Below are 25,921 nucleotides of genomic sequence, written 5' to 3' on the forward strand. Positions count from 1 at the left end.
CACATCTGATTTTCCACAGTTTTGGCATGCTGGGAGGAGAAAGGTGTGACACGTCTAAAGGGGAGTTGTTGCAGTGATGTAATGAAGAAGTATATAGCCCCTGGTAAGGAAGTGGTTAAGGGTATCCTGTCATTTTGCCACCCTAGTGAAAGACACCCAGGACTCAGGAAGGAGTACCTGGGCACTGTAGTCAGGGGTCATCAAAATGGGGTGTTCCTGGGACAGGAGAAAGAAATCCTTTAAGGAGTCCTCAGCCTACTGATGGACAACCAGGGCCGATGGAGCATACATGGATCCCACAGTGAGGGGCTGCTGGGCTGGAAGTTACTGAGACAGAGGACAGCGGACAGGAATACTACAGAGGACCTGTGCTCTGCAGGATCTATGAGGGAACTGAGAACAGTATTAAGCCTAACAGATAAAGAAGAAAAACAGAAGAAGGAGGAGGAGATAAAGGGCTGGCTATGACCCACACTCGGTGAAAAGAAAGGAAAAGAATCAGACTCCCCTACAGTGTTTTCATAGAAGATTTTGTTTTGAGTTCTATTCTTGTGTTGGCAATAAATTATGGTTTAATCAGAGATTAACCTGGACAGTGAACTTTGCACTATGCCTGAGAGGTGAATGAACTGGAATTAGAAAAGGTCCACAGGAGGTAGGGTCTTAAGAGTTAGTTCTCTCCCCACCCCTCTCACCAACACATTCCTTGGGTTTGAGAGCTTGGATGTTTTATCTTAGCCCAGATCTTCCCAAATGGGGTCCCAAAACTTGCATTTGGACTTGCAAGCTGAGCAGGGTCTCCATAGCTGCATCATTTTGCACCCCCAGGGAGTCACACAATTTTATTTGACTGCGATCATGGAGTCATGGCCAGAAAAAGAATGATAAGCTCTGCCCTAGCCCCACCCTGTAAACAATTACAGATGCTTCTATTCTGTCTACAAATGAAAAGTTCAAGGCAGATTACAAAAACAACTAGGCATACTTAGGATATAGAATCATAATATAAAATATCAATAAAATCAAGATCTTAATACAAACCTATATCTTAAATACCTGACTGAAATGTTAAAAAATTTCTGAAAAGTACGTTTTCAACTGTCACCTAAAGAATAGATAATCAGATTGATTTGTCAGTTCTAGAGGCCATTAACTCAAAAGCAACAGCCCCCCACCCTATCTGTTACAAGCATAGTCTATTGAATTTGATTATCAGGCTTATTTTCGAAAGAGAAGGGCGCCCATCTTTCGACATAAATCGGGAGATGGGCGTCCTTCTCTCAGGGTCGCCCAAATCGGCATAATCGAAAGCCGATTTTGGGCATCCCCAACTGCTTCCCATCATGGAGACGACCAAAGTTCCCAGGGGCGTGTCGGAGGCGCGAAGGCGGGACTGGGGCGTGCCTAACAGATGGGCATCCTTGAGCGATAAAGGAAAAAAGAAAGGCGTCCCTGACGAGCACTTGGCCGACTTTACTTGGTCCATTTTTTGTTACGACCAAGCCTCAAAAAGGTGCCCGAACTGACCAGATGACCACCGGAGGGAATCCCCTGACTCCCCCAGTGGTGACTAACCCCCTCCCACCCTGAAAAAAACAACTTTAAAAACTTTTTTTGCCAGCCTCAAATATCATACTCAGGTCCATCGCAGCAGTATGCAGGTCCCTGGGGGGGGGGGGGAGGTGTGTGTTTGTCAGCGAAGGAACGAAGGAATAGTGAAGGCGTGGACGTCCTTCTTTCAAATATTTTGGACAACCTGAACTGCCCCCCACACAGGGACGGCCAAATTTCAAGGGAGTGTAGTGGAGGAGTGTGCCTAGTGGTTAGAGCACTGGTCTTGCAATCCAGAGGTGGCCAGTTCAAATCCCACTGCTACTACTTGTGATCCAAAATCCAAATAAATAAAGGGGGTGTCAGAGGCAGAGCAATGGCATTGACATCCTTCTCACAGAAACATCCACATTTTGGACATCCTCACGGAGGCATAGCAAAGACATCTAACACTTGGATGTCCCGTCCTTCACCTATACTCAAAAAAAAAAAAAAAAAAAGACATCCCTGATGAGCACTTGGATGTTTTCACCTAGACTTGTGTTTTTTTAAGGTTGTAGACGGCAATTTATTTAAGGCTGTAGACGGCTATTATACACGCAGCTTGTCTGTGCATGTATGAAGATGTCTTTGGCATGCGCAGAGGAGCCACGCATAATGCTTGGCTGCTCTGCACTGGCTTCCCCTCCTTAGGAAGGAAATCGTGTGCAAATGAGCTAACAGCGAGCAGCTCATTGGCATGCGATTTCCTTCATGCATGCCCGTTCCTTTTCGAATCGCTAAGGGATCGATAAGGAAAGGGCTTTTTCCGTTCAGTTAGTGCATCATTTAGTCCACTGCAGTGCCTCCTAGGGTGCCCGGTTGGTGTTCTGGCATGTCAGAGGGACCAGTGCACTATGAATGCTGGCTCCTCCCATGACCAAATGAGTTGGATTTGGTCATTTTTGAGATGGGCGTCCTCGGTTTCCATTATGGCTGAAAACCGGGGACGACCATCTCTAAGGTCGACCATCTCAACATTTAGGTCGACCATCTCTAAGGTCGACCTAAATGCTGAGATTTGGGCGTCCCCGACCGTATTATCGAAATGAAAGATGGACGCCCATCTTTCGTTTCCATAATACGGGTTTCCCCGCCCCTTCGCGAGGACATCCTGCGAGGATGCCCTCAGGAAACTCAATTATGCCCCTCCATGAGTCCTTTTTGGAGGGGGGTAACATATAAATCGAATAATAACATGAAGCTCATACAAATACATGTGATGTCAGAGATCAGAACCGAGACATCCGGATCGGAAAGTACTCAAACAACTCCCCCCCCCCCACCCCCACATTTTAAAAAGGCTCTGCTGAATGTGGAGTCTTTTACACATATAAAGGACATGCAGGAGTGCACATGTATTTGCCGGCACACACAGTGAGAACAGCCATTTTACAAATACACACATGAAAAAAATAAGCTGCACAAATGTGACAGCGTAATCATGGAAGTGCCAGCACTAACACATGGAAACGGTGATTTCACAACTTACAAGTGTAAGTGAGACTGCTTTTTCCACTTGTATCTGTTCCATTTTACAAACCACTTCCAATTAGTTAGGAAGGTTGCAATGTGTGTGTGTGTGTGCGCGTGTGTGTGAGTATGTGTTTTGGAGGTGGAAATAAACAGTGGGGTATTACATGTAAGGAGAATTACTTCCATTCATCCTTGGCTGAAACAAGCACTGTACAAGAAGATGCACATGCCCCTGAGCTGGTGGAATAGCTAATGGGGAAATTTTTTTTCCCATAAACCTGTATTCCCTTTGTAAGGTGGGTAATACATGTGTAGATTTTTGGCCTGCCCATGCCACACCCAATCACCATCCCCCTTAAAAATCTCTGCATGGCGTGGGTCTTCATATGTTATAAATGGCTTTCCGATAAGCGCCATTTACACATATATGCAATCTAAATATGTAAATGCTGCTATTTATATGATAAATATATCAGTTAAAAAGTTGTTGGAATCAATATCTTATGACTCAAATCTTCATTTTAAATATTATTTTGTAATTCCATCTACATGCCTAATGATTGAATCTCCAACTAATATGGCCATCCTAACCCTTTCCTCCAGGGCAGAAGCCCCTGGAGACACATCCTCGGTGCAAGAGGATACTGTATCTCTGGGGGTAGGTCCAGGCTACAGGATCACTTCCTACATCTCCAAGGTGATGCTTTCCCTTCAGGTGACCTTTCTTCACCATGGCAGCAGAGAAGTTGCCAGACTGGAGGTAGATCTTCAAACATATTTCTTTTAGCAGTTTAAAAAAAATGCTTACCTAGTAGCTGTACACCACGAGTGAGTCCATATACATCAATCAAAGCCCAGAGTGGCTCCGTTGTCCTTACGCCACTAAAGAACAGCATCGCACCAGAATCATTGACTCGATAAAATACACGTCCTTTCTTGTCCACCCAAAATGCTATGATGTTGCCTTCACTGGCAAACTCTTCTGGCAAGGCTTTGGCCCAGAATCCACTCTGAGAAACCAAGTCAGGGCAAGCATACTTGGGCAAGGTGTCGGGGTTAATCCTTGACGGGTCTCTGGAAGTAAAGCCGAGTCTGAGAGCCCCACTCCAGCAGCACTGCTTCTTCGTAATCTAGAAAACAATGCATCAAAATGATTTAATATCATTTCACATATAACAGGACAACATGAACCATAGCAGCATCAGTCACAAGCTAAAAGTACATAAGTATTGCCATACTGGGACAGACCGTAGGTCCATCAAGCCCAGCATCCTGTTCCTAACAGTGGCCAATCCAGGTCACAAGTACCTGGCAAGATCCCAAAACAGTACAATACATTGTATGCTGCTTATCCTAGAAATACACAACCTACTAGTGATAGAACATATGGTACTCCGTGCTTCTAATTGCTAATTTGTGATGGGGAAGTCTCATACATAACATAGTAACATAGTAGATGACAGCAGAAAAGACCTGCACGGTCCATCCAGTCTGCCCAACAAGATAAACTCATATGCACTTTGGGCCCTTTTACTAAGCTGCGTAAGCGTCTATGCACGCTCAACATGTGCCAAAACGGAGTTTCCGCACTGCTACCGTACGGTCACTTAGGCAACTTTTTTATCACCAAAAGGCGATTCTGTACTTCGTGACTATTTATAATCATCGACTGCCCCCAGCCTTCCGCAGTGCAATTTTAACATGCAAAAGTGTCCAGTGCTCTACACTTAATTCTTATTTTACTTTATGTTTTTCTCCACTTTCCTTTTTTTGTTTGTTTTAGTGTGCACTAAATCACAAATTAGCAATCAGAAGCACGGAGTACCATATGTTCTATCACTAGTTGGTTGTGTATTATTTACGATATATTGGTGGAACATCGCCATCCATTTTTTGACAGTTATCCTAGAAATAAGCAGTGGATTTTCCCTAAGTCCATTTTAATAATGGTCTATGGACTTTTCCTTTAGGAAGCCATCCAAACCTTTTTAAAACTCTGCTAAGCTAACTGCTTTTACTACATTCTCTAGCAATGAATTCCAGAGTTTAATTACACGTTATGTGAAGAAAAATTTTCTCCAATTCGTTTTAAATTTACTACTTTGTAGCTTCATTGTGTGCCCCCTAGTCCTAGTATTTTTGGAAACGGTAAAAAAGCGATTAATGTCTACCCGTTCCACTCCACTCATTATTTTATAGACTTCTATCATATCTCCCCTCAGCCATCTTTTCTCCAAGCTGAAGAGCCCTAGCCACTTCAGCCTTTCTCATAGGGAAATCTTCCCATCCCTTTTATCATTTTTGTCACCCTTCTCTGTACCTTTTCTAATTCCACTATCAGGCTTATTTTCAAAAAAGGACGCCCATCTTTCGACAAAAATCGCAAAATAGGCATGCTTCTCACAGGGCCGCCCAAATCGGTATAATGGAAAGCCAATTTTGGATGTCCCCAACTGCTTTCCATCGCAGGGACGACCAAACTTCACGGGACGGAGGCGGGACTTGGGCGTGCCTAACACATGGACGTCCTCGACCCATAATGGAAAAAAAGGGCGTCCCTGATGAGCACTTGGACGACTTTACCTGGTCCTGTTTTTCTTACGACCAAGGCACAAAAAGGTGCCCGAACTGACCAGATGACCACCGGAGAGAATTGGGGATGACCTCCAGTGGTCACTAACCCCCTCCCACCCTCAAAGAAAATCTTTAAAAATATTTTGTGCCAGCCTCAAATGTCATACTCAGGTCCATCACAGCAGTATGCAGGTCCCTGGAGCAGTTTTAGTGGGTGCAATGCACTTCAGGCAGGCGGACCCAGGCCCACCCCCCCCTGCCTGTTACACTTGTGGTGGTAAATGTGAGCCACCCAAAACCCACCACAAACCCACTGTACCCACATCTAGGTGCCCCCTTCACACGTAATGGCTATGGTAGTGGTGTACAGTTGTGGGTAGTGGGTTTTGGGGGGGGGGGGGTTGGGGGACTCAGCGCACAAGGTAAGGGAGCTATGTACCTGGGAGCAATTTAGGAAGTCCACTGCAGTGCCCCCTAGGGTGCCCGGTTGGTGTCCTGGCATGTCAGGGGGACCAGTGCACTACGAATGCTGGCTCCTCCCATGACCAAAGGGCTTGCGTCCTTGGTTTCCATTATCGCCAAAAATCAGAAATGACCAAGTCTAGGGAACACCATCTCTAAGGACGACCTAAATTTCAACATTTGGGCATCCCCAATCGTACTATCGAAACGAAAGATGGACGTCCATCTTGTTTCGATAATACGGGTTTCCCTGCCCTTCCATCGTAACATTTTGGAAGGACGTCCTCAGGAAAACTTTGGCGTCCCTTTTGATTATGCCTCTCTATATCTTTTTTGAGATGTGGCGACCAGAACTGAACACAATATTCGAGGTGTGGTTGCACCATGGAGCGATACAAAGGTATTAAAATGTTCTCATTTTTGTTTTCTATTCCTTTTCTAATAATACCTAACATTCTATTTGCTTTCCTAGCCGCCGGCACAGCACACTGAGTGGAGGGTTTCAACGTATCATCAATGATGACACCTAGATCCTATCCTGGTAAGTGACTACTAACGTGGAATCTTGCATTATGTAGCTATAATTCGGGTTCCTCTTTCCCACATGCATCACTTTGCACTTGCTCACATTAAACGTCATCTGCCATTTAGATGCCCAGTCTCCCAGTCTCGTAAAGTCTTCTTGTAATTTTTCACAATCCTTTCACTATTTAACAACTTTGAATAACTTTGTGTCTTCAGCAAATTTAATTACCTCACTAGGTACTGACTCCCATCTCTAGATCATTTATAAATATATTAAAAAGCAGCGGTCCCAGCACAGACCCCTAGGGAACCCCACTATCTACCCGTCTCCATTGAAAATACTGACCATTTAACCCTACTCTCTGTTTTCTACTTTTTAACCAGTTTTTAATCCACAATAGGACACTACCTCCTATCCAATGACTTTCCAAATTCATCTGGAGTCTTTCATGAGATACCTTGTAAAACGCCTTTGGAAAATCCAGATACACAATATTGACCGTGTACCCTGCAGTGGTTTTACTGAAGCTAAAAATCATGTCAGTTTCTTCTATGGTGAGGTAAATGGATCCAATTTTCGGCAGTTCAGCTTGCTTTTTTTTAAATATAATATTGTTGCCAATATAACACTGAATAAAACTCACACTAGAACTAGTGAATATTGTGGTGACACAGCCCATTCACATTCCTAGTTTTGATCAGCATCTGAAAATAAACTTCTTGCAAAACAAATAGACTAAAGGAAAATCAGTATCAAATGTTACAATCTACCATGATCCCTCCCATGAGCCCGAGACAGTCGTAGAAAGACATCCTGCAAACAGGGGCAATGCAAAGGACATTTGGCTCTGTGGCACAAATTCAACAGGCAACTCCCTAGGCAACTTTGACTAGTAATGCATTTACAAAAAAAGCAAAAGTTGTGAGTAACTGAAACATGGCAAAAAGTAAAAGCAGAAAACCAAAGTGATAAAAAATCATCAGAATATTTTAGGGCAGATGTACTTGGGGGTTTCTTCCATTTTGGGGGTAATTCTATAACTGGACGCCTTCATATACATGCTCTGGGGACTTATGGTAAAAGCCTATTCTATAGCGGAACATTAGTATCAACACTGTTATTGAATATTAGCGTAACCTGGTATCGATACACCTAACATTTAGAAACCTATACTTAAATCAGCCACATAACAGTATTCCGTAAGTTATTAATCTCCTAATTATGCAAAAGTCGCCAAAAAACTGTGTACACAAATTTCACTGTGCATCCAATTTGCATGTTAATTAGTGCCAAAAATTGGCTTTTTAACAATTATTGGCACTAATTAGATTTAATTAGAACTTACGTGCGTAAATTTTATGAACCAGTAAAAAAAACAAAGGGGCGTAGAAATGGGAGGGTCATGGGTGAAATGGGGGCATTCCAAGCATTTACACGCATTTTTATGGGGGATATGCATCAAATTTAGGCAAGCACATTTGAACCATGTTTCAGTTGGTGCAAATGGTTTAAGTTACTAACTTTAAGCGTGGCTTAAAGAATAGCACTTTTTTCAGTGCCATATATAGAATTCAACCCTAAGGGGAAGCCCCACCTATATTCCTCCCATGTTCCGCTCATGTGTATGCCTCTTTGCAATTACACACTATGCTTGATGGTGTGTATTTACAGAATAGTGCTTAAGTGGGATATTGGCATATACATGCCTATGGGATAGATTCAATCAATGGTACCCACAGTTAGGCATTGGGACGATCTGAGCTAAGCTAGTATTCTATAAAAGGTGCTCTATGCAGAGTGTCCTTTACAGAATACCAGCTTAGTGCGCATTTCATGTCTAACTTTGGGTGTGAGCACTTACGCCTACCAAAGGCTGGTGTAAACACTGGCGCCCAACTCATGGCAGTTAGGCATGCAAATGCAGGTATTCTACATCGTGCCTAATTTCTGGGACCACTGACCCACCCATGACCACCCCACTTTGGAGTTGCATTATATGAAATTTAGGTGCACATGTTATAGACCATAACTCCTAATTACTGCCAATGAAGTGCTTAACGCCAATAATTGATTGTTAGCGCCAAACTGACTAGTTTACACGTGGATCTGGGACCTGCACCCAAATTTGGGAAATCCTATACAGAATCTGGGGGTAGTTGTGCACACATCCACAGATATGTAAGTATTCTAACATTTATGTGCATAAAATGCTATACGTTTATATAGAACTACCCTTTTTGTGTCTATTGGAAAAAATGTTTTGTGCACAGGCCTCTTTGATAATAAACTAGAGCAATGTTAGATTTTGAAAAATATAAATTGCTCCCCCTCCCCCCGAAACACACACACTTGGTTGGATTAGAACATTAGGCAAATCAGGTGAAAAAGTGAAATTTGCATAGAAAAGGATTAGTAAAAACATGTAAATCTTAAATAATTACCTTCAATCTGACTTGTTCATAGATGACAACAGGTCTGTTACTGAAGGTGATAGCATTGCAGAAGCTTGCTTGCCGTTTTACTGCTTTCTGTGATGCATCCATAACAATCTGGGACCCCTTGGCATGGGGATGGAAAAGCAGTGGACTGATCGATAAACTTCCACATGGTGGAACTGGCATGCAGTGTTTCTGCTTGTGGTGACATCGGTGAGAAGCAGTTGGAAATGGCCCACCTATAGACTCTAAAACATTAAAAAATTCAGAGTTAAAAATGAATATTTCAATAGCTTGTCATATAACTATTTCCGTGGTACCAATATTCACTAATTTTAAATCAATCGTGAGTTAAATTAATTGCAAATTTCTAGGTTAATAATCAGTATAATGTTCTTTTTTCTTTAAAAAAAAAACAAAAAACCTCCAAAATCATATTTATAGACATGTCCAGACCAGCACATCAGAGGGAAAGCGCAACATAAATAATCGTGTAGATCCCTGACTCAGGCACTTGCCGAAACACAGGCCGCGTCAGATCCCTCGATAAATTTGCTTCCTGTGCAGTTTGGATCTGTTTGTATGTTCTGAGGCCCTCTACACTGTTTCTGCTCCTTTATAAACCTGTGATATAACAGTCTAACAGGCAGCCACTAAAGCACCTTATCCCTGAGCACCACACGTTTTTCAGGATTTCTACAATAAATTTGTCAAATGTGTATGTGTGCATACAACGGAGGCAGTGTGCACAAATATATTGGAGTAGAAGAGTAGCCTATTGGGTTAGAGCATCGGGCTGTCAACCAGGGAAATCTACCACATTTGCTTATTTCCGATCTGACGAAGAAGGGCAACCTTTGAAAGCTAATCAAGAAATGTATTAAGCTATGTCCAATAAAAAAGGTATCATCTTACTTTCTTTTCCATGTTTTATTTTGTTTGATTTCTATTGATTACCTTTAAAAGTGGACTAACATGGCCACCACACCTCTCTACTTAAGTGATGGCTAGAAATCGAAGAATCTATTAATGACATACATAGCTGAATATGGGAAAGAGTTTCTGTCCAAAACTGGGAGCATGATAAGAAAACTGTAATGTCCTCTGCATAAATAAAGTGTGTAAATTAATATTTATCTAGCAGCATACCCAGTGATCTCATCAACAGGTTAAATAACACCAGAGAAAGTGGTTATCCCTGTCAGATTTTGGCACTGGTGGGCAAGTCCTATCCTGGTTTCTCTCATACTTGCCGAGAAGAAGATTTCACGTCAAAGTACAGGACACAGTTTCCAACAGCTTCCCAAACACACGTGGTGTACCACAAGGTTCAGCCGTCTCAGCAGTACTGTTTAACTTATTTATGGAATCTCTAGGGGCTGTTTTCCAAGATTTTACACATATAGTACAGCATATACCCATATGATATAAAATTCATTATCCTTGTTAACAAACATGATCAGGATCTAACTATACAACTGAAGAATATGTTTGACAAAATTGTTGATTGGATGAGACAGGCTTAAATGTTGAAAGACAGAAATAATGTACCGTATTTTTCGGACTATAAGACGCACTTTTTCCCCAAAAATTTGGGAGGAAAATGGGGGGTGCGTCTTATAGTCCGAAGGTAGCGATTCCGGATCGCCCTCCCCCCGAGTTCGGGAATCGCCCTCCCCTACTCACGTCAGCGATGTTCCCTGGTGATCTAGTGACGTCGGGGCAGGAAAGAGCCCCCTCTTTCCTGCCCAGCGCGCTGCTCTCCGTCCTCCTCCGTCCTCCTGTATGCTGCCTGACGGTCTCGGCGAGATACAAAATGGCCGCCGAGACTCTCAGCGGCCATTTTGAATATCGCCGAGACCGTCAGGCAGCATACAGGAGGATGGAGGAGGACGGAGAGCAGCGCGCTGGGCAGGAAAGAGGGGGCTCTTTCCTGCCCCGACATCACTAGACCACCAGGGAACATCGCTGACGTGAGTAGGGGAGGGCGATCCCGAACTCGGACAAGACGCACCGGAGCACCTAGGTTTTAGAGGAGGGAAAAAGGAAAAAAAAATTTTTCCTATTTCCCTCCTCTAAAACCTAGGTGCGTCTTATGGTCCGGTGCGTCTTATAGTCCGAAAAATACGGTATGTCCGTAGGACTGTGGACTCATCTCTACTGGCAATGTTTGAATATCAGGGTGAAAAAGTGATTATGAAGCCCTTTGTCTATAGTTCGGGAGCATTCCTAGATGCCAATTTGACAATGTAAAAACATATAGAGCATGTGATTTTGGCCTCTTTTTTCAACTTCGCATGTTGAGCACGCTGAAAGGTATGGAAACACCATCTGATTTTCAGACGATTGTACAGAGCTTGGTACTGACAAAGATTGATTATTGCAACTCTCTATTTCTGGGAATATCATCATCCTGAATCCAAGCATTGCAGGTCATCCAAAACGAGGCTGCACGACTGATCACTGGAATGTCAGGGTCTGAACACATTACTCCAACACTGAAAAAATTACACTGGCTCCCAGTAACATACAGAGTTCAATTCAAGACTCTTGTATGGACTCATCAACGCATATTTGGGAATGTTCAAGCCTATTTTCAAAATACCCTGCAATAATATAAACCAAAATGAGCACTAAGATCCGAGACGTCCCATCAGCTCTGTTTACCTTCTGCTAAATCATATAATTATGTTGAGACAAAACTGTGGGCCATCTCTATCGCTGCCCCATCCGTGTGGAATGCTCTACTCAGGTACCTGAGATCATGTGAAATTCAACAAGTCAAGCGGCTTCTAAAAACGCATCTGTTTGTGAAAGCCTTCTTGGCTACATGAAGACATCTGATTGACCCTTCCTTCTCTCTGTTTTTTTTTTCTTGGTTAGGACCAGTCTAGTGACCACATTTTAGCTTAACATAGCAACTGTTATGTGTTCAAGACTATGTATGTGAATATTGTTACCTGCCTTGGATAAAGGCAGGATATAAATTTAGTAAATAACTAACTAAATAAATAAATAAATAGATAAACTTGATGCTTTCCATTTATCAGACAGCATTCCATCTTTCCTGACCACATAACTTTGATTCATTAACAAACCCTGAAACCAAGATAGCGCCTTGTCTTGAATTCCACATTGACAGAATATATTGATTACAATCTGCCAATCCACCAGGTCAAATGTACTAGAGAGATCGAACTGTAAAACAATGGTGCATTGTCCCTTACTCAGAATGCTTTTACCCTGCGCTACCAGTGCTATAATTCACTCCAAAACCAGATTGAGTAGCATAAAGAAATTCATAATGTTAGTCATTCGGTAACATGCCCTTCCGTTATTTTAACTAATAGGGGGATGGATGCCACAAGTTTATAATTATTGACCTCAGAAAGACAAACTTTAGGGTTCTTTGGAACTGGTGTGAGAACAACACTCTCCCAGAAGGAAATTCAGGCACGACTGCTTATGCCAGGTCAATGGCTGACATGTTGGCACGTCTATGTGAACCTTGCAAGGCGTGCAACCATAATATTCTACAGCTGTGTGCACTGCTATGTGGAATGTGCTCACCCACTGTACCAGGTCTGTTTGGGTCCCAATGAGAAAAAGCAAGAAAGCGCACTTACACAAAGGTACTACAGAAAATACAGACATTTATTAGAAGAAGATCAGAAATACATCGCCAAACTCATCAGCATCATCTCAATGCCTCTTCAGCTGTGCCTGAGAGTAGTTTGAGATACCTGCATCACGCTTGTCAGCGGAGGGCTTCAGATGGGGAGGGGTCTTTCCCTGACTTTTATAGCTACAAGCAAGTGACTTCATCACAGTCAGGTGCCTTGACTCATCTCCTGTTTGTTCCTTCTTGCACACACAGTTTCCAACTGTTCTTCACCACCAGTCCAGTAAGCAAGTAGCACATTCTCTTTTTGCAAGCTGCTCAGGCTTGTACCATAAACCATGCATGAGAGGTCAGCTAAAGTGCAGATTCCACACTGAGCCTAACTTCAAGCCTATCACACCCACCCATGGATATGGCCTACTTGTGATTAGGTGCTTAGTGACACCCATACCAAGTTTATAGAATAGCACCTAGTACTTACAGTACATGTGTAACTGAAAATCATGTACCTAAGAGTAGCTTTTCTATAAACTAAGGTGTGCTAATTGCTGCTTTTCTACAGATACAACTTCCACCTTTCACAACTGTAAGCCCTCCAGGGACAGGGAAATACCTTCTATACCTAAATGTAACTCATCTTGAGCTACTACTAAAAAATGTGAGCTAAATTTGAATGTGTAGTCACTGTTGAAATCCTGATAACCAGACTATTTTGGGATCCTTAAGGGCTGGTGTTAGTAGCCCCTGGCTCTATATACAAACACTACTATAGCTTGCTGTATTAAGAGTATTCAAAACTAAAGTCCTTCATTATGCCTAAATCATAGTAACATAGTAGATGACGGCAGAAAAAGACCTGCACGGTCCATCCAGTCTGCCCAACAAGATAAACTCATATGTGCTACTTTTTGTGTATACCTTACCTTGATTTGTACCTGTCATTTTCAGGGCACAGACCGTATAAGTCTGCCCAGCACTATCCCTGTCTCCCAACCACCGGCTCTGGCACAGACCGTATAAGTCTGCCCAGCAATATCCTCGCCTCCCAACCACCAGCCCCGCCTCCCACCACCGGCTCTGCCACCTAATCTCAGCTAAGCTTGAGGATCCATTCCCTCGGAACAGGATTCCTTTATGTTTATCCCACGCATGTTTAAATTCTGTTACCGTTTTCCTCTCTACCACCTCCCACGGGAGAGCATTCCAAGCATCCACCACTCTCTCCGTGAAAAAATACTTCCTGACATTTTTCTTGAGTCTGCCCCCCTTCAATCTCGTATCGTGCCCTCTAGTTCTACCGCCTTCCCATCTCCAGAAAAGGTTCGTTTGCGGATTAATACCTTTCAGATATTTGAACGTCTGTATCATATCACCCCTGTTTCTCCTTTCCTCCAAGGTATACATGTTCAGGTCAGCAAGTCTCTCCTCATACATCTTGTAACGCAAATCCCGTACCATTCTCGTAGCTTTTCTTTGCACCGCTTCAATTCTTTTTACATCCTTAGCAAGATATGACCTCCAGAACTGAACACAATACTCCAGGTGGGGCCTCACCAACGACTTATACAGGGGCATCAACACCTTTTTTCTTCTGCTGGTCACAGCCTAGCAACCTTCTGGCTACGGCCACCGCCTTGTCACACTGTTTCGTCGCCTTCAGATCCTCAGATACTATCACCCCAAGATCCCTCTCCCCGTCTGTACATATCAGGCTCTCACTGCCTAACACATATGTCTCCCGTGGATTTCTACTCCCTAAGTGCATCACTTTGCATTTCTTCGCATTGAAGTTTAATTGCCAAACCTTAGACCATTCTTCTAGCTTCCGCAGATCCTTTTTCATGTTTTCCACTCCCTCCTGGGTGTCCACTCTGTTACAAATCTTAGTATCATCCGCAAAAAGGCAAACTTTACCTTCTAACCCTTCAGCAATGTCACTCACAAATATATTGAACAGAATCGGTCCCAGCACCGATCCCTGAGGCACTCCACTACTCACCTTTCCCTCCTCTGAGCAAATTCCATTTACCACCACCCTCTGGTGTCTGTCCGTCAACCAGTTCCTAATCCAGTTCACCACTTCGGGTCCTATCTTCAGCCCATCCAGTTTGTTCAAGAGCCTCCTGTGGGGAACCGTGTCAAAAGCCTTGCTGAAATCTAGGTAGATTACGTCTATATCATATCCCTGATTTAATTCTCCAGTCACCCAGTCAAAGAATTCAATGAGATTCGTTTGGCACGATTTCCCTTTGGTAAAACCATGTTGTCTCGGATCTTGCAACTTATTGGCTTCCAGGAAATTCACTATCCTTTCCTTCTGCATGGCTTCCATTACTTTTCCAATAATTGAAGTGAGGCTTACCGGCCTGTAGTTTCCAGCTTCTTCCCTATCACCACTTTTGTGAAGAAGGACCACCTCCGCCATTCTCCAATCCCTCGGAACCTCTCCCGTTTCCAATTATTTATTAAACAAATCTTTAAGAGGACCCACCAGAACCTCTCTGAGCTCCTTTAATATCCTGGGGTGGATCCCGTCCGGTCCCACGGCTTTGTCCACCTTTAGCTTTTCAAGTTGTTTATACACACTCTCTTCCATGAACAGTGCTATATATCTACTCCATTTTCATTTGTACTTTTGCCAGTCTTCTGTGAATACAGAACAAAAGTATCTATTTAGCAAATTTGCTTTTTCTTCATCATTATCTACATAGCAGTTCGCTGTGTCTTTCAGTCTCACAATTCCCTTATTTGTCTTCCTCCTTTCACTAATATAGCTGAAGAAATTTTTGTCACCCCTCCTTACATTTCTAGTCATTTTTTTTTCCGCTTGCGCTTTCGCCAGACGTATCTCTCTCTTGGCTTCTTTCAGTTTCCTCCGGTATTCCTCTCTGTGTTCGGCTTCTTGAGTTTTGGTGTATTTCAGGAACGCCAACTCTTTAGCCTTTATTTTCTCAGCCACTTGCTTGGAGAACCATATCGGTTTCCTTTTTCTCTTGCTTTTATTTACTCTCCTTACATAAATGTTTGTGGCTCTATTTATAGCTTCTTTCAGCCTGGACCACTGTCCTTCCACTTCTTGTTCGTTCTCCCAGCCCATCAGCTCCTTCCTCAGGTATTCCCCCATTTTACTAAAATCAGCACGCTTGAAATCTTTGAGATTTGAGTGGCCGCCCTCCACTTCAGCTGTCATATCGAACCACACCGTTTGATGGTCACTGCCGCCCAGGTGGGCACCCACTCGGACATTTGATACACTATCCCCATTTGTGAGCACTAGATCCAGCGTCGCTCCCTCCCTCGTGGGTTCCGTCACCATTTGTCTGCGCAGAGCACTTTGTAAAGCATCCACTATCTCTCTACTTCTTTCCGATTTCGCAGACGGAACCTTCCAATCTACATCCGACAAACCTCTTTTTTCTTTCCTACTTTTTGAATATCTGCGATGAGATCTTTATCCAGTTCCTCTAATTGTGTCGGGGGGGGGGGGGGTCTGTAGACAACACCCACGTGGACAGAGGTTCTATCCTCTCTTTTTAAGGTGATCCATATTGCTTCTTCCTTTCCCCAGGTCCCTGTCATTTCAGTCGCCATGATATCATTCCTCACATACAGAGCTACTCCTCCACCTTTACGACCTTCTCTATCCTTCCTAAATAGATTATAGCCTGGTATGTTTGCATCCCACATGGGAACCATTGAGCCACGTCTCCGTGATCAGGAGTATTGCCAAGGCAGTGTGAATGCACAATTCTCTACATTGCCCTAGCAAAGTGAAATGCCCTTAAGGTTAAAAGGATAGTCTGGTTCCTATGCCCTCTCAATCCAGTGTCTCTTTGCTGCAGTTGATCCCACAGACTTTGGTTAGTGCTGCTGATTTTATGGCTTTGGTGGACAGCTGCTTGCATCACTAACCAATAAGATTCTCAGAGCCAGCACTTTCACTGAACACTAGACTGAAACCACCAAAGCATTCTACATTCATAAATAAATAGAACCAAACCAATAGAAATAAATCAAAACAAAGGAAATAAAAAGACAATATCTTTTTTATTGGATTAACTATATAAAAGTTATCTTATTTTCTTTTCTTTGTTTCTATTTATTACCTTTATAAGCATACTAACACAGCTACCAAACCACTTTACTCTAAATTCATGTACAAACTATTAAATGCTATAGATTCCCACAGGGAGTCTGTGCCTCATAATGACTGTGTACTATTCAGCTGTTCTTCATCAGGGTAATCATTCCCTCACAAATCAGAAAGTTTTGGGAAGAAATATTGTGAAGTTAGCAAAATTAGGTTTTGCAAAAAAAAGCCAATGAAATCATGCAAAGTTTGACACACTTCAGTTTATCCCTGGATCTAATTTCCCTTAAATGTTTGTGCAAAATCCACCATGCCAAATGTAATGGATTTTTCTGCCATTGAGCTGATGTTTTGTATTGCAGAATACCACGGCTAAGATGATTTTATGACAAATGGTCAGATCATGTCACTGCTACTTTAATAAAACTTCCTTGGCTGCCTATTAAGGTGCATAATATTTTAAAACTCTTTTATTTGATCTATAAGATGTTTCAAGGTACATGTCTGGAATATTTTTTTTCTGTTTTTTTTCCCCATTGTCTCCATCCTCATCATGAGCTGGTGAGTCGAATCTTGTTTATTTTCCAGCTTTTGTTAGAGTCAAATACAAAAAAAAAAATCTCTATCGGCTTCATTTCCTTATCGAGCAGTTTCGGCCTGGCGTTCTCTGCCTATTAAAATTAGGATGATTCTATCATATTTGGCATTTAGTAAACAGTTAAAGGCTTATTTGTTTAAAAATGTTCTTTATTAGGTTTTTTATTGTATTGTCTGGATTTAAATTTCTATCTGGTTCTTTATTTTATGGCTTTTTGTAGTTCGCTTTGAGCACAGTTGGTGTACTATAAGTACCGTTACCAAAAACGTATTTGGGTGAGAGTGCAGGCTATGTGTTGAAAAGAACTAGCCAAAATGACATTTCCACACATTACACTCACTACTAGGGGTAAGCAGGGGGAAAAAGGAGTTAGTTTACTTTACTTTCTTGTGTCATTTGCAGTTTTCTTGTTGCTTTCTTTTCTTTTTATGCTGAACTAAGCATGCATAAGAATGCTGGCAGCATCAGCAGAGCAGCATGGGCGGGGGCTCGGGCAGTGGATATTCAGCTGGTGGGGCTTGGGCATCCCTACCAGCCATTAAATCAGTGCCATAATTTTGGAGGGGGCTCAGGCCCCTGAGGTGAACACTCCTCAAATCTGATTATCAAGGCAGTTAAAAAGTCTTTCAGCTTGCACAGAAGTGTGTATTCATCCAATAGAGGTGTAATCCAGCATAAGGCTTTTTCTTCGAGGAGGCAAATAAAGCATACCCGGAACTCTTCTGTAAGAAACTCTTCTGGGTGTGAAAGGAACCACTTGAAGCACTACGTAGAGAAACTCTTTGAGCTTATGGAGTGTGGGATTTATAGTCCCTGATTTTACCCATTGAAATCGTGCTGCAGGTTCTATAATGCATTACGATAGGGTTGTCAGAAAGCCATAACTGGTCTAAAATCTCCCTCCTGGAACTGGGCAACATGCAGCTCTACTAATGTTTCTTTGGCACCATCAGAGTTTTCTGGGAAAAGCTCAGGAGGTTCCTGAAAGCCTTCTAAGCCTCAAGAGTAAGTGCAGCTTTTACTTTCTTAGACACGGTTTCACTGAATTTCTGAACTGGATCATTAATTGGACAACCATGATCTAGACTAGAGTAGGTCTATAAGTATAATAGGAACTAGGAATTTCACTCAAGCACTCAGGATTGTAAGTGTACAAATTCAACAAGGAACATTTTTAGCAAGGTTTCCCGAACACGTTTTGTACAACTTATAGAGCTAGGAACATGGCACAAAAAAAGAATCTTTTGAGTAGGTCTTTAGACCAGGAGTCAACAGATTCACAAAATCCAGAACTCAAGACCACACAGAGTCAACAGATTCACAAAATCCAGAACTCAAGACCACACAGAGAAATTTTGTTATACACTGCAAGCAAGCTGATTAGTAGTGAGGCTTCAGGAACAGCTAGCTGTACAGAGGGAGAGGGAGGAGAAAGAGAAACCTCCAGGCAACTTGCAAACCTTCGTTTCTTTTCCTCTTAAGTCATTGCTTTCAAGTTACCCAGTTTCAGGAAGGAAATTTTAGGCTAGTCATACATTTCTGAAAAACTCATCTTGATGCATTACGGTACCTGTAGTACTACTGATTTTTGTTGGGCAGAATCAGGGACTACAAAAATTACTACTTTTGGATAGAAGTTTAAAACCAGGACTGGCCAAAAAGTCTCCCTCCTGGAAATGGGTAACTTGGCAGATCTTCTTAAGTTGCTGCGGGCTCTCAAATTTAGCTGAGCCCATCTATCACCTTTTTTTATTTAGATAATCTTTACTTTGGTTGGTTCATTATCAGGGGACTTTTTGAAAGAGAAGGGCGCCCATCTTCCGACACAAATCGGGAGATGGGCGTCCTTCTCTCAGAGTCGCCCAAATCGGCATAATCAAAAGCCGATTTTGGGCATCTTCAACTGCTTTCCGTCGCGGGGATGACCAAAGTTCATGGGGGCATGTTGGCACCGTACCGAAGGCGGGATTGGGGCGTGATTAAGAGCTGGGCGTACTCGGCCAATAAACGAAAAAAGAAGGGCGTCCCTGACGAGCATTTGGCCAACTTTACTTGGTCCATTTTTTTCACGACCAAGCCTCAAAAAGGTGCCCGAACTGATCAGATGACCACCGGAGGGAATCGGGGATGACCTCCCCTTACTCCCCCAGTAGTGGTCACCAACCCCCTCCCACCAAAAAAAAATTTTTTTTAACATTTTTTTCCAGCCTCTATGCCAGCCTCAAATGTCATACCCAGCTCCATCACAGCACTATGCAGGTCCCTGGAGCAGTTTTTAGCAGGTGCAGTGCACTTCAGGCAGGCGGACCCAGGGCCACCCCCCTCCACCTGTTACACTTGTGGTGGTAAATGTGAGCCCTTCAAAACCCACCACAAACCTACTGTACCCATACGTAGGTGCCCCCCTTCATCCCTAAGGGCTATGGTAGTGGCGTACAGTTGTGGGTAGTGGGTTTTGGGGGGGATTCGGGGGGCTCCGCACACAAGGTAAGGGAGCTATGTACCTGGGAGCAATTTCTGAAGTCCACTGCAGTGCCCCCTAGGGTGCCAGGTTGGTGTCCTGGCATGTCAAGGGGACCAGTGCACTACGAATGCTGGCTCCTCCCATGACCAAATGACTTGGATTTTGTAGTTTTTGAGATGGGCGTCCTCGGTTTCCATTATTGCCGAAAACTGGGGACAACCATCTCTAAGGTCGGCAATCTCAACATTTAGATCGACCATCTCTAAGGTCGACCTAAATGTTGAGATTTGGGCAGCCCCAACCGTATTATCGAAACGAAAGATGAACGCCCATCTTGTTTTGATAATACGGGTTTTCCCGGCCCTTCGCAGCGCCGTCCTTACAGATGGGCGCCCTTAGAGATGGTCGACCCCATTCGAAAATGCCCCTCCAAGTTATCCAAGGCTAGAACATTAGAAAATAACAAGATGAGAATTAGGACAGCTCATGTCTATGTTATTTCAAATGAATGCACGTCCCCTCTTCCAACTATTACTTATAAAAGACACTACAAGAAGTCCTGCCAAAAGCCTTCCTTGCATAAAGGAACTCCCAGCCAATTCCAACCATCCAGTAATTAAAATGATCTGATAGCTTCATTCAACCAGTTCGTCTGTATAGCAGTGAAGTCTGGAATCTATGGAGCCAACAATATAAACCCTGCACCTCTCAGTTCTATAACACACACTCCACGTTCCTGAGCAATAGAGTTAGGAAGATTCCCATTATAGCTAAACGTACCATGCAAAACAAATTACACACATTACACACAGACTACTGCATGGCCTGCTTATATATTATTTTTTTTTTATATTGTGCAGCACTACCAGATTTGTACAGTCCTTGCTTTTTGAAGTTTACATTCTACACTGTTAAAAAAAAAAAAAAATATATATATATATATATATATATATAAAGCTTGTTTTCTGCATAATTCTGTCAAAATTTGACCAATTTGAGATATATCATCTTGAATAAATTTGCAATCAGCCTACAATCATGCTGGCCACCTCACCTAAATGATGTTGCCCCCACCTAACGAATATCATGATACATGCCTCACCATTTTGCTTTAAACAAAGTTAAAAGGGTTTTCAGTCAGGAAGCTCTGATCCTTATTAAAAATTTGTATCTGGACTAAGGTTACGGTTCTCACAGACTGGTGCAACAATTTCCAGAAAAGAGGTGGAAGAGGGTAAGTATAGAATATATTTTGAAGAAATGGCAAGAAACAGACTCAACTACTTGCCGCGTTGCCTGCCCTGCTCTTTCTTCCCCCTCATGTCCTGCACGCTCCTTTTCGTGAAACTGAGCAGTTTCACTAAAAGGAGCGTACAGGACATGAGGGGGAAGAGAGAGCAGGGCAGGCAATGTGGCTGCACCGGAGACCGGCACTGGAGAAGGCTTCAGCTGGCGGGGGTTGGGGATCCCCACCAGCCAAAGTATTTGCTGCAGCAGTGGGTGGGGAGCGGCAGGGCGGCGGCGAGGCAGACCAAAATTGCCCCCCCCCCCCACCTTGGGCTCTGTCTACCTCCTACTGCAAGATCTGGCTACGCCCCTGGAGATGACGTTTAGGTGAACTGACTGGCATGAATGAAGGCTTATTGCAAATTTATTCAGGGTGATATATCCCAAATTTTATTGATATTGGTCAAGTTTTGACAGAGTTATGCAGAAAACCATCTTTGTATAGTTGTGAAGTAACATAGGGAAGAAAAACAGAAGACAGAAGCCTTTAACTTACAACAGTGAAACCAAAAGCAAGGAGTTAGGCCTAATGAGAGTCCTTCCATTAAGGGAGTAGCCACTGGGCAAAGTAAGGAGGATGCCTTGTGTAAGATGAATACATTTAAGTTTTAAAAATAGCATCAGAGAGATGCATTTGCAGGCTGGTTCTGGCAAGAAATGGGGCACAACTATTCCAGACGTTTTGGGCAGCAAGCCAAACGGCAACGAGCCAAGATATAGCCGTGAAAAAGGGCACCAAAAACTGCAGCTCGTCTGTTGAGAAGTTTAATGTAAACCTTGCAGTCATCCATGAGTGGTTCACTATGTATGCAAAGAGAGAGCTGCAGGAGATCAGTGAAGTTTGAGGGATGAGGAGGCCTGAGAGTTTGTGTGTTTGCGTGTGTGAAGATGGGTGCGATGTGTTGGAGGAGGCACTATGTGGTCCTTTTACTAAGCCGTGCTAAAAAGTGTCCAGCGCTGCTGTCAGCATGCTGCGGCCACTTTTAGGGGCCCTTTCACTAAGGCGTGCTGAAAAATGGCCTGCACTGGTGTAGGCGTGTGTTTTAGACGTGTGCAGGTCCATTTTTCAGCGTGCCTGGGGAAAAAAAGCCTTTTTCTGGGGCCGAAAATGGATGTGTGGCAAAATTAAGACTAGTGCATGTCCATTCTCGGCCTGAGACCTTACCGCCACCCGCTGAGTAAGCAGTAAGGTCTCACACGCTAACTGGGATGTAATTGTCAGTGCGCATAAACTGCCGATTACCGCTGGGTAAGGTCCACGTGGTAGAAAATAGAAAATATTTTCTACTGTGGGCTCTGGATGCACTCCAAAAATGGAATTACCACCCGAAGCGGGCAGTAGCTCCAATTTGATGTGCATTGGATGTGCGTAGACGCCTACGCGCCTTAGTAAAAGGGCCCCTTAGTGTGGCAGCAAAATGGTCACGTTTTTCTTTATTTTGTAATGGCCATGCACTAATTTCCCAAATAGCGTGTGGCCATTATGGTAGGAGCCATTACCACCACCTATTTAAAAGATGGTAAGGGCTCCTGCACTACCCTCACACTAATTGGGCAGTGCGCGATAATGTATCAACACTACCAGATTAGCACAGGCACGCCTACTCTCTGACCATGGGCACGCCTCCTGTGCTGAAAAATAAAAAATATTTTTCAGGGTGGGATTAGTGCATGCTAAGCGGCACACTACTGCAGAACGCCTCAGTGTGTCCCGCAGTAATGCTTTATTAGCGCACGGTAGGCCCGAACTAGGCTGACCACAGCTTAGTAAAAGGGACCCAATTATGTTATCCTGCACTCTGCTGCTCTGTCTCTAAGCCACATCACCTGACTCAATGGTCTCTTCCCCAACCCCAAACTCTCTCTCCCTCTTCCATGTTTCACATTATCCCACAGGGTCAACCTAAGGGGTTGTGGTGTCCTCAGTCAACTTTTGCTTTTGTGCCCCCAGCTTGAGGTTAATCTTGCAGAATGAACCACGAAAATGTCAGGGTTCACACCATAAGAATGGCCCCATACCTTGACGCTAAGCCCCACCCACTGGTGACATCACAGCGCTTCAGTGTGCTGTGGCGGGAGTATTTCAACCTGCTCAGTCTGAGGCACTCCACCTCAGGAGCACCGCTGAAGGGGCATGCCTTGCACCTTAGTGTGCACCTTTATGGGCAATTTTAGGGTTGAAGATTTGGACTAATTAATTTAATCATGGTGGATAATTTATCTAATTTTTTTATTTAGGTTCTATTCTAGGGGGTCTTGAGGCAGGTGGAGGAGCAGAATCGATCTCTGTGGTAATCTCAGTAAGAAAACCAAAAAATTATTTAGTTATTAATCGTTTTTATAGCATCAGATGTGAAACCAAACCAATTGAGCGCATGGAACATATAAGGCCATTCAACACGGTTGAAGGCCTTTTCGGCATCTAATCCAATGGCCACAAAAGAAGTGGTTGAAGACTGTGCTTGTAGAATTACATTGGAAAACAATCTGGTGTTGTCATAAGAGTATCTGCCATGCATGACGCCAGTTTGAATAGTATTGATAATTTTAGGTAAAACAATTTGCAATCTCTCTGCTATGATCTTAGCGTATATCTTAGCATCAAGATTGATTAGTGTATGTATTGGGGGTCTTCACCAGGTTTCGGAAGGACAATGATAGTAGCTTCAGTAAAACTTCCACTAACCTCGCCAGAGAGAATTAGATGATTATAAAATGAGCTTAGGATGGGGGCAAGTGTAGATTGGAAAGCTAAACAGAACTCTAGTGTAAGACCATCTGTTCCAGGGGCCTTTTTTTTTTTGCCATGGACTTTAAAGCAAATAATACCTCTTGTTCAGTTATGGGAGACGTTAATGCCAAATTATTATTTTCATCAAGTATTTGATGTTCAAGATCCTGTAGAAAAGCTAGATCGTTTTCATTCATGTTAGACTCTGACTTATATAAAGATGAGTAAAAATGCTGAAAAGCGTTTAATATATTTGGTTTCTAATTAAGGCATTATTATCATCTTTAATAACAGAGATGTCATTTTTTTCAGCTCTATAGACTTTAGGTAGCTGGCTAACAAGTGACCAGCTTTATTATTGTTAGCGTAGTATTGAGCTGATTTCATGAATATCTCTTTACTAGCATTATTGGCTAATATTAAGTTGTAGTTATATCTTGCTTTTTTTAAATTTTTCCAATGTGCCCAGATCAGAAGGTGTTTTCTGATTAATCTTTTCAAGATATGATATAGATTTTTCCAAATCATTTATTTCAAATGTTTGGTTTCTTTTTTTAATTTGGCAGAGAAACTAATAATTGAGCCACGTATGAAAACTTTAAAGGCATCCCATCTAGTTGTCCAGCTAGTAACATCTAATGTATTGAATTGAAAATATTCTTTAATATCACTAGTAATTTCTTCTATAAATTCAGGGTAGGCCAATAAACTTGAATTGAAGCGCCATGTTTTTGCCCTTGTTTTAAGTGATAGATCAATAAGCTGTAAAGAGATGTGTGCATGATCCGATAAATGTATAGTATCAATGCTGGCATCAGATACTTTACTTAATTTGTTACATTTGTACCCCACATTTTCCCACCTATTTGCAGGCTCAATGTGGCTTACATAATACCGTAAAGGCATTCGCCAGTCGGTTGATAACAAATACAAGATTGTATTGTGGTCGAATGAGGTAGGTGTGTGTCAGGCACTGTGAAGGTCGAAGGGAATGAAGATTGTATATTGTTATAAGACCAAACAACAGAATGAGAGTAGTAACTTTAGAGCAAAAAAGTAACCTAATACAAAGAATAAAGCTCTAGTAGCAAAATACGTGCTTACAAAAAATGAAGAAAAAGCCCTCAGAAACCGTGGGTAAAATACCCAGGGTTTAGTGCGTGGTTATATTGTTCTTATAACACACGCCACGGTTCTATCATTGGGCAAAAAACTTCATTTTACAATTTAATAGCCTCTAATACGGCTTGTGAAATATATCTCTATATATAAAAGGCAACACCAACGTTCTATGAAGCCTCCAGCCAGAAGTGTGAAGGGGGAGAGATATTCTGTTTCCCCATGAGTGTCTGCCCCGCCCTCGCTCTCTCTCTAACACAGTGAAGGAAAACAGCAAAGCAGGAAATCAAATCGCTCTCTCTGTAACAATGAAGGACTCAGAGGGGGGAGGGGAGAGAGGGCAGGGACACACACACTCCCACATGCACACAGAAGAAAACCTTGCTAGCCCCCGTTTCATTTGCATCAGAAACGGGGCTTTTTTACTAGTCTTTTTATAAATGTATTTTTTCACTTCTTTTCCTTTTTTCAATGATTATTCAACAATCCAACGTTAACAGTTGCACTTAGCTTTTAAGCCGGGCACTCTTCAATTGAAGTTTTTTGCCCAATGATAGAACCGTGGCGTGTGTTATAAGAACAATATAACCATGCACTAAACCCTGGGTATTTTACCCACGGTTTCTGAGGGCTTTTTCTTCATTTTTTGTAAGCACGTATTTTGCTACTAGAGCTTTATTCTTTGTATAAGATTGTATATTGTCCAGTACAATCATTGGTTGTGCTGTGCTGCTGGGTGTGGGGATTTACATTAGATTGGTGGGGTAAGCCTTTTTGAAGAGGTTGGTTTTTAGTGATTTTCTGAAGTTTAGATGGTCATGGATTATTTTTACAGCTTTTGGGAGTCCATTCCATAGTTGTGCACTTACGTAGGAGAAGCTGGATGCGTAAGTTGTTTTGTATTTATGTCCTTTGCAATTTGGGTAATGTAAGTTTAGGTATGATCG

At 42.7% G+C, this 25,921-nt stretch overlaps 1 protein-coding gene across 2 annotated transcripts in view; it reads right to left on the reverse strand.

The window, feature by feature from the left end:
* NEURL1 (neuralized E3 ubiquitin protein ligase 1) overlaps positions 1-25,921 on the reverse strand; it is a 453,595-nt gene that overhangs the window by 99,963 nt on the left and 327,711 nt on the right. For both annotated transcript variants that reach the window (XM_030202804.1, XM_030202805.1), the window contains exons 2-3: positions 9,070-9,311; positions 3,875-4,196 (exon numbers count right to left, since the gene is read on the reverse strand). In XM_030202804.1, coding sequence (XP_030058664.1) covers positions 3,875-4,196; positions 9,070-9,311 — 564 coding nt within the window. The remainder of the gene's footprint in view (positions 1-3,874; positions 4,197-9,069; positions 9,312-25,921) is intronic.

This window comes from Microcaecilia unicolor, chromosome 5 (genome assembly GCF_901765095.1).
Source record: "Microcaecilia unicolor chromosome 5, aMicUni1.1, whole genome shotgun sequence".
NCBI classification, from domain to species: domain Eukaryota; kingdom Metazoa; phylum Chordata; class Amphibia; order Gymnophiona; family Siphonopidae; genus Microcaecilia; species Microcaecilia unicolor.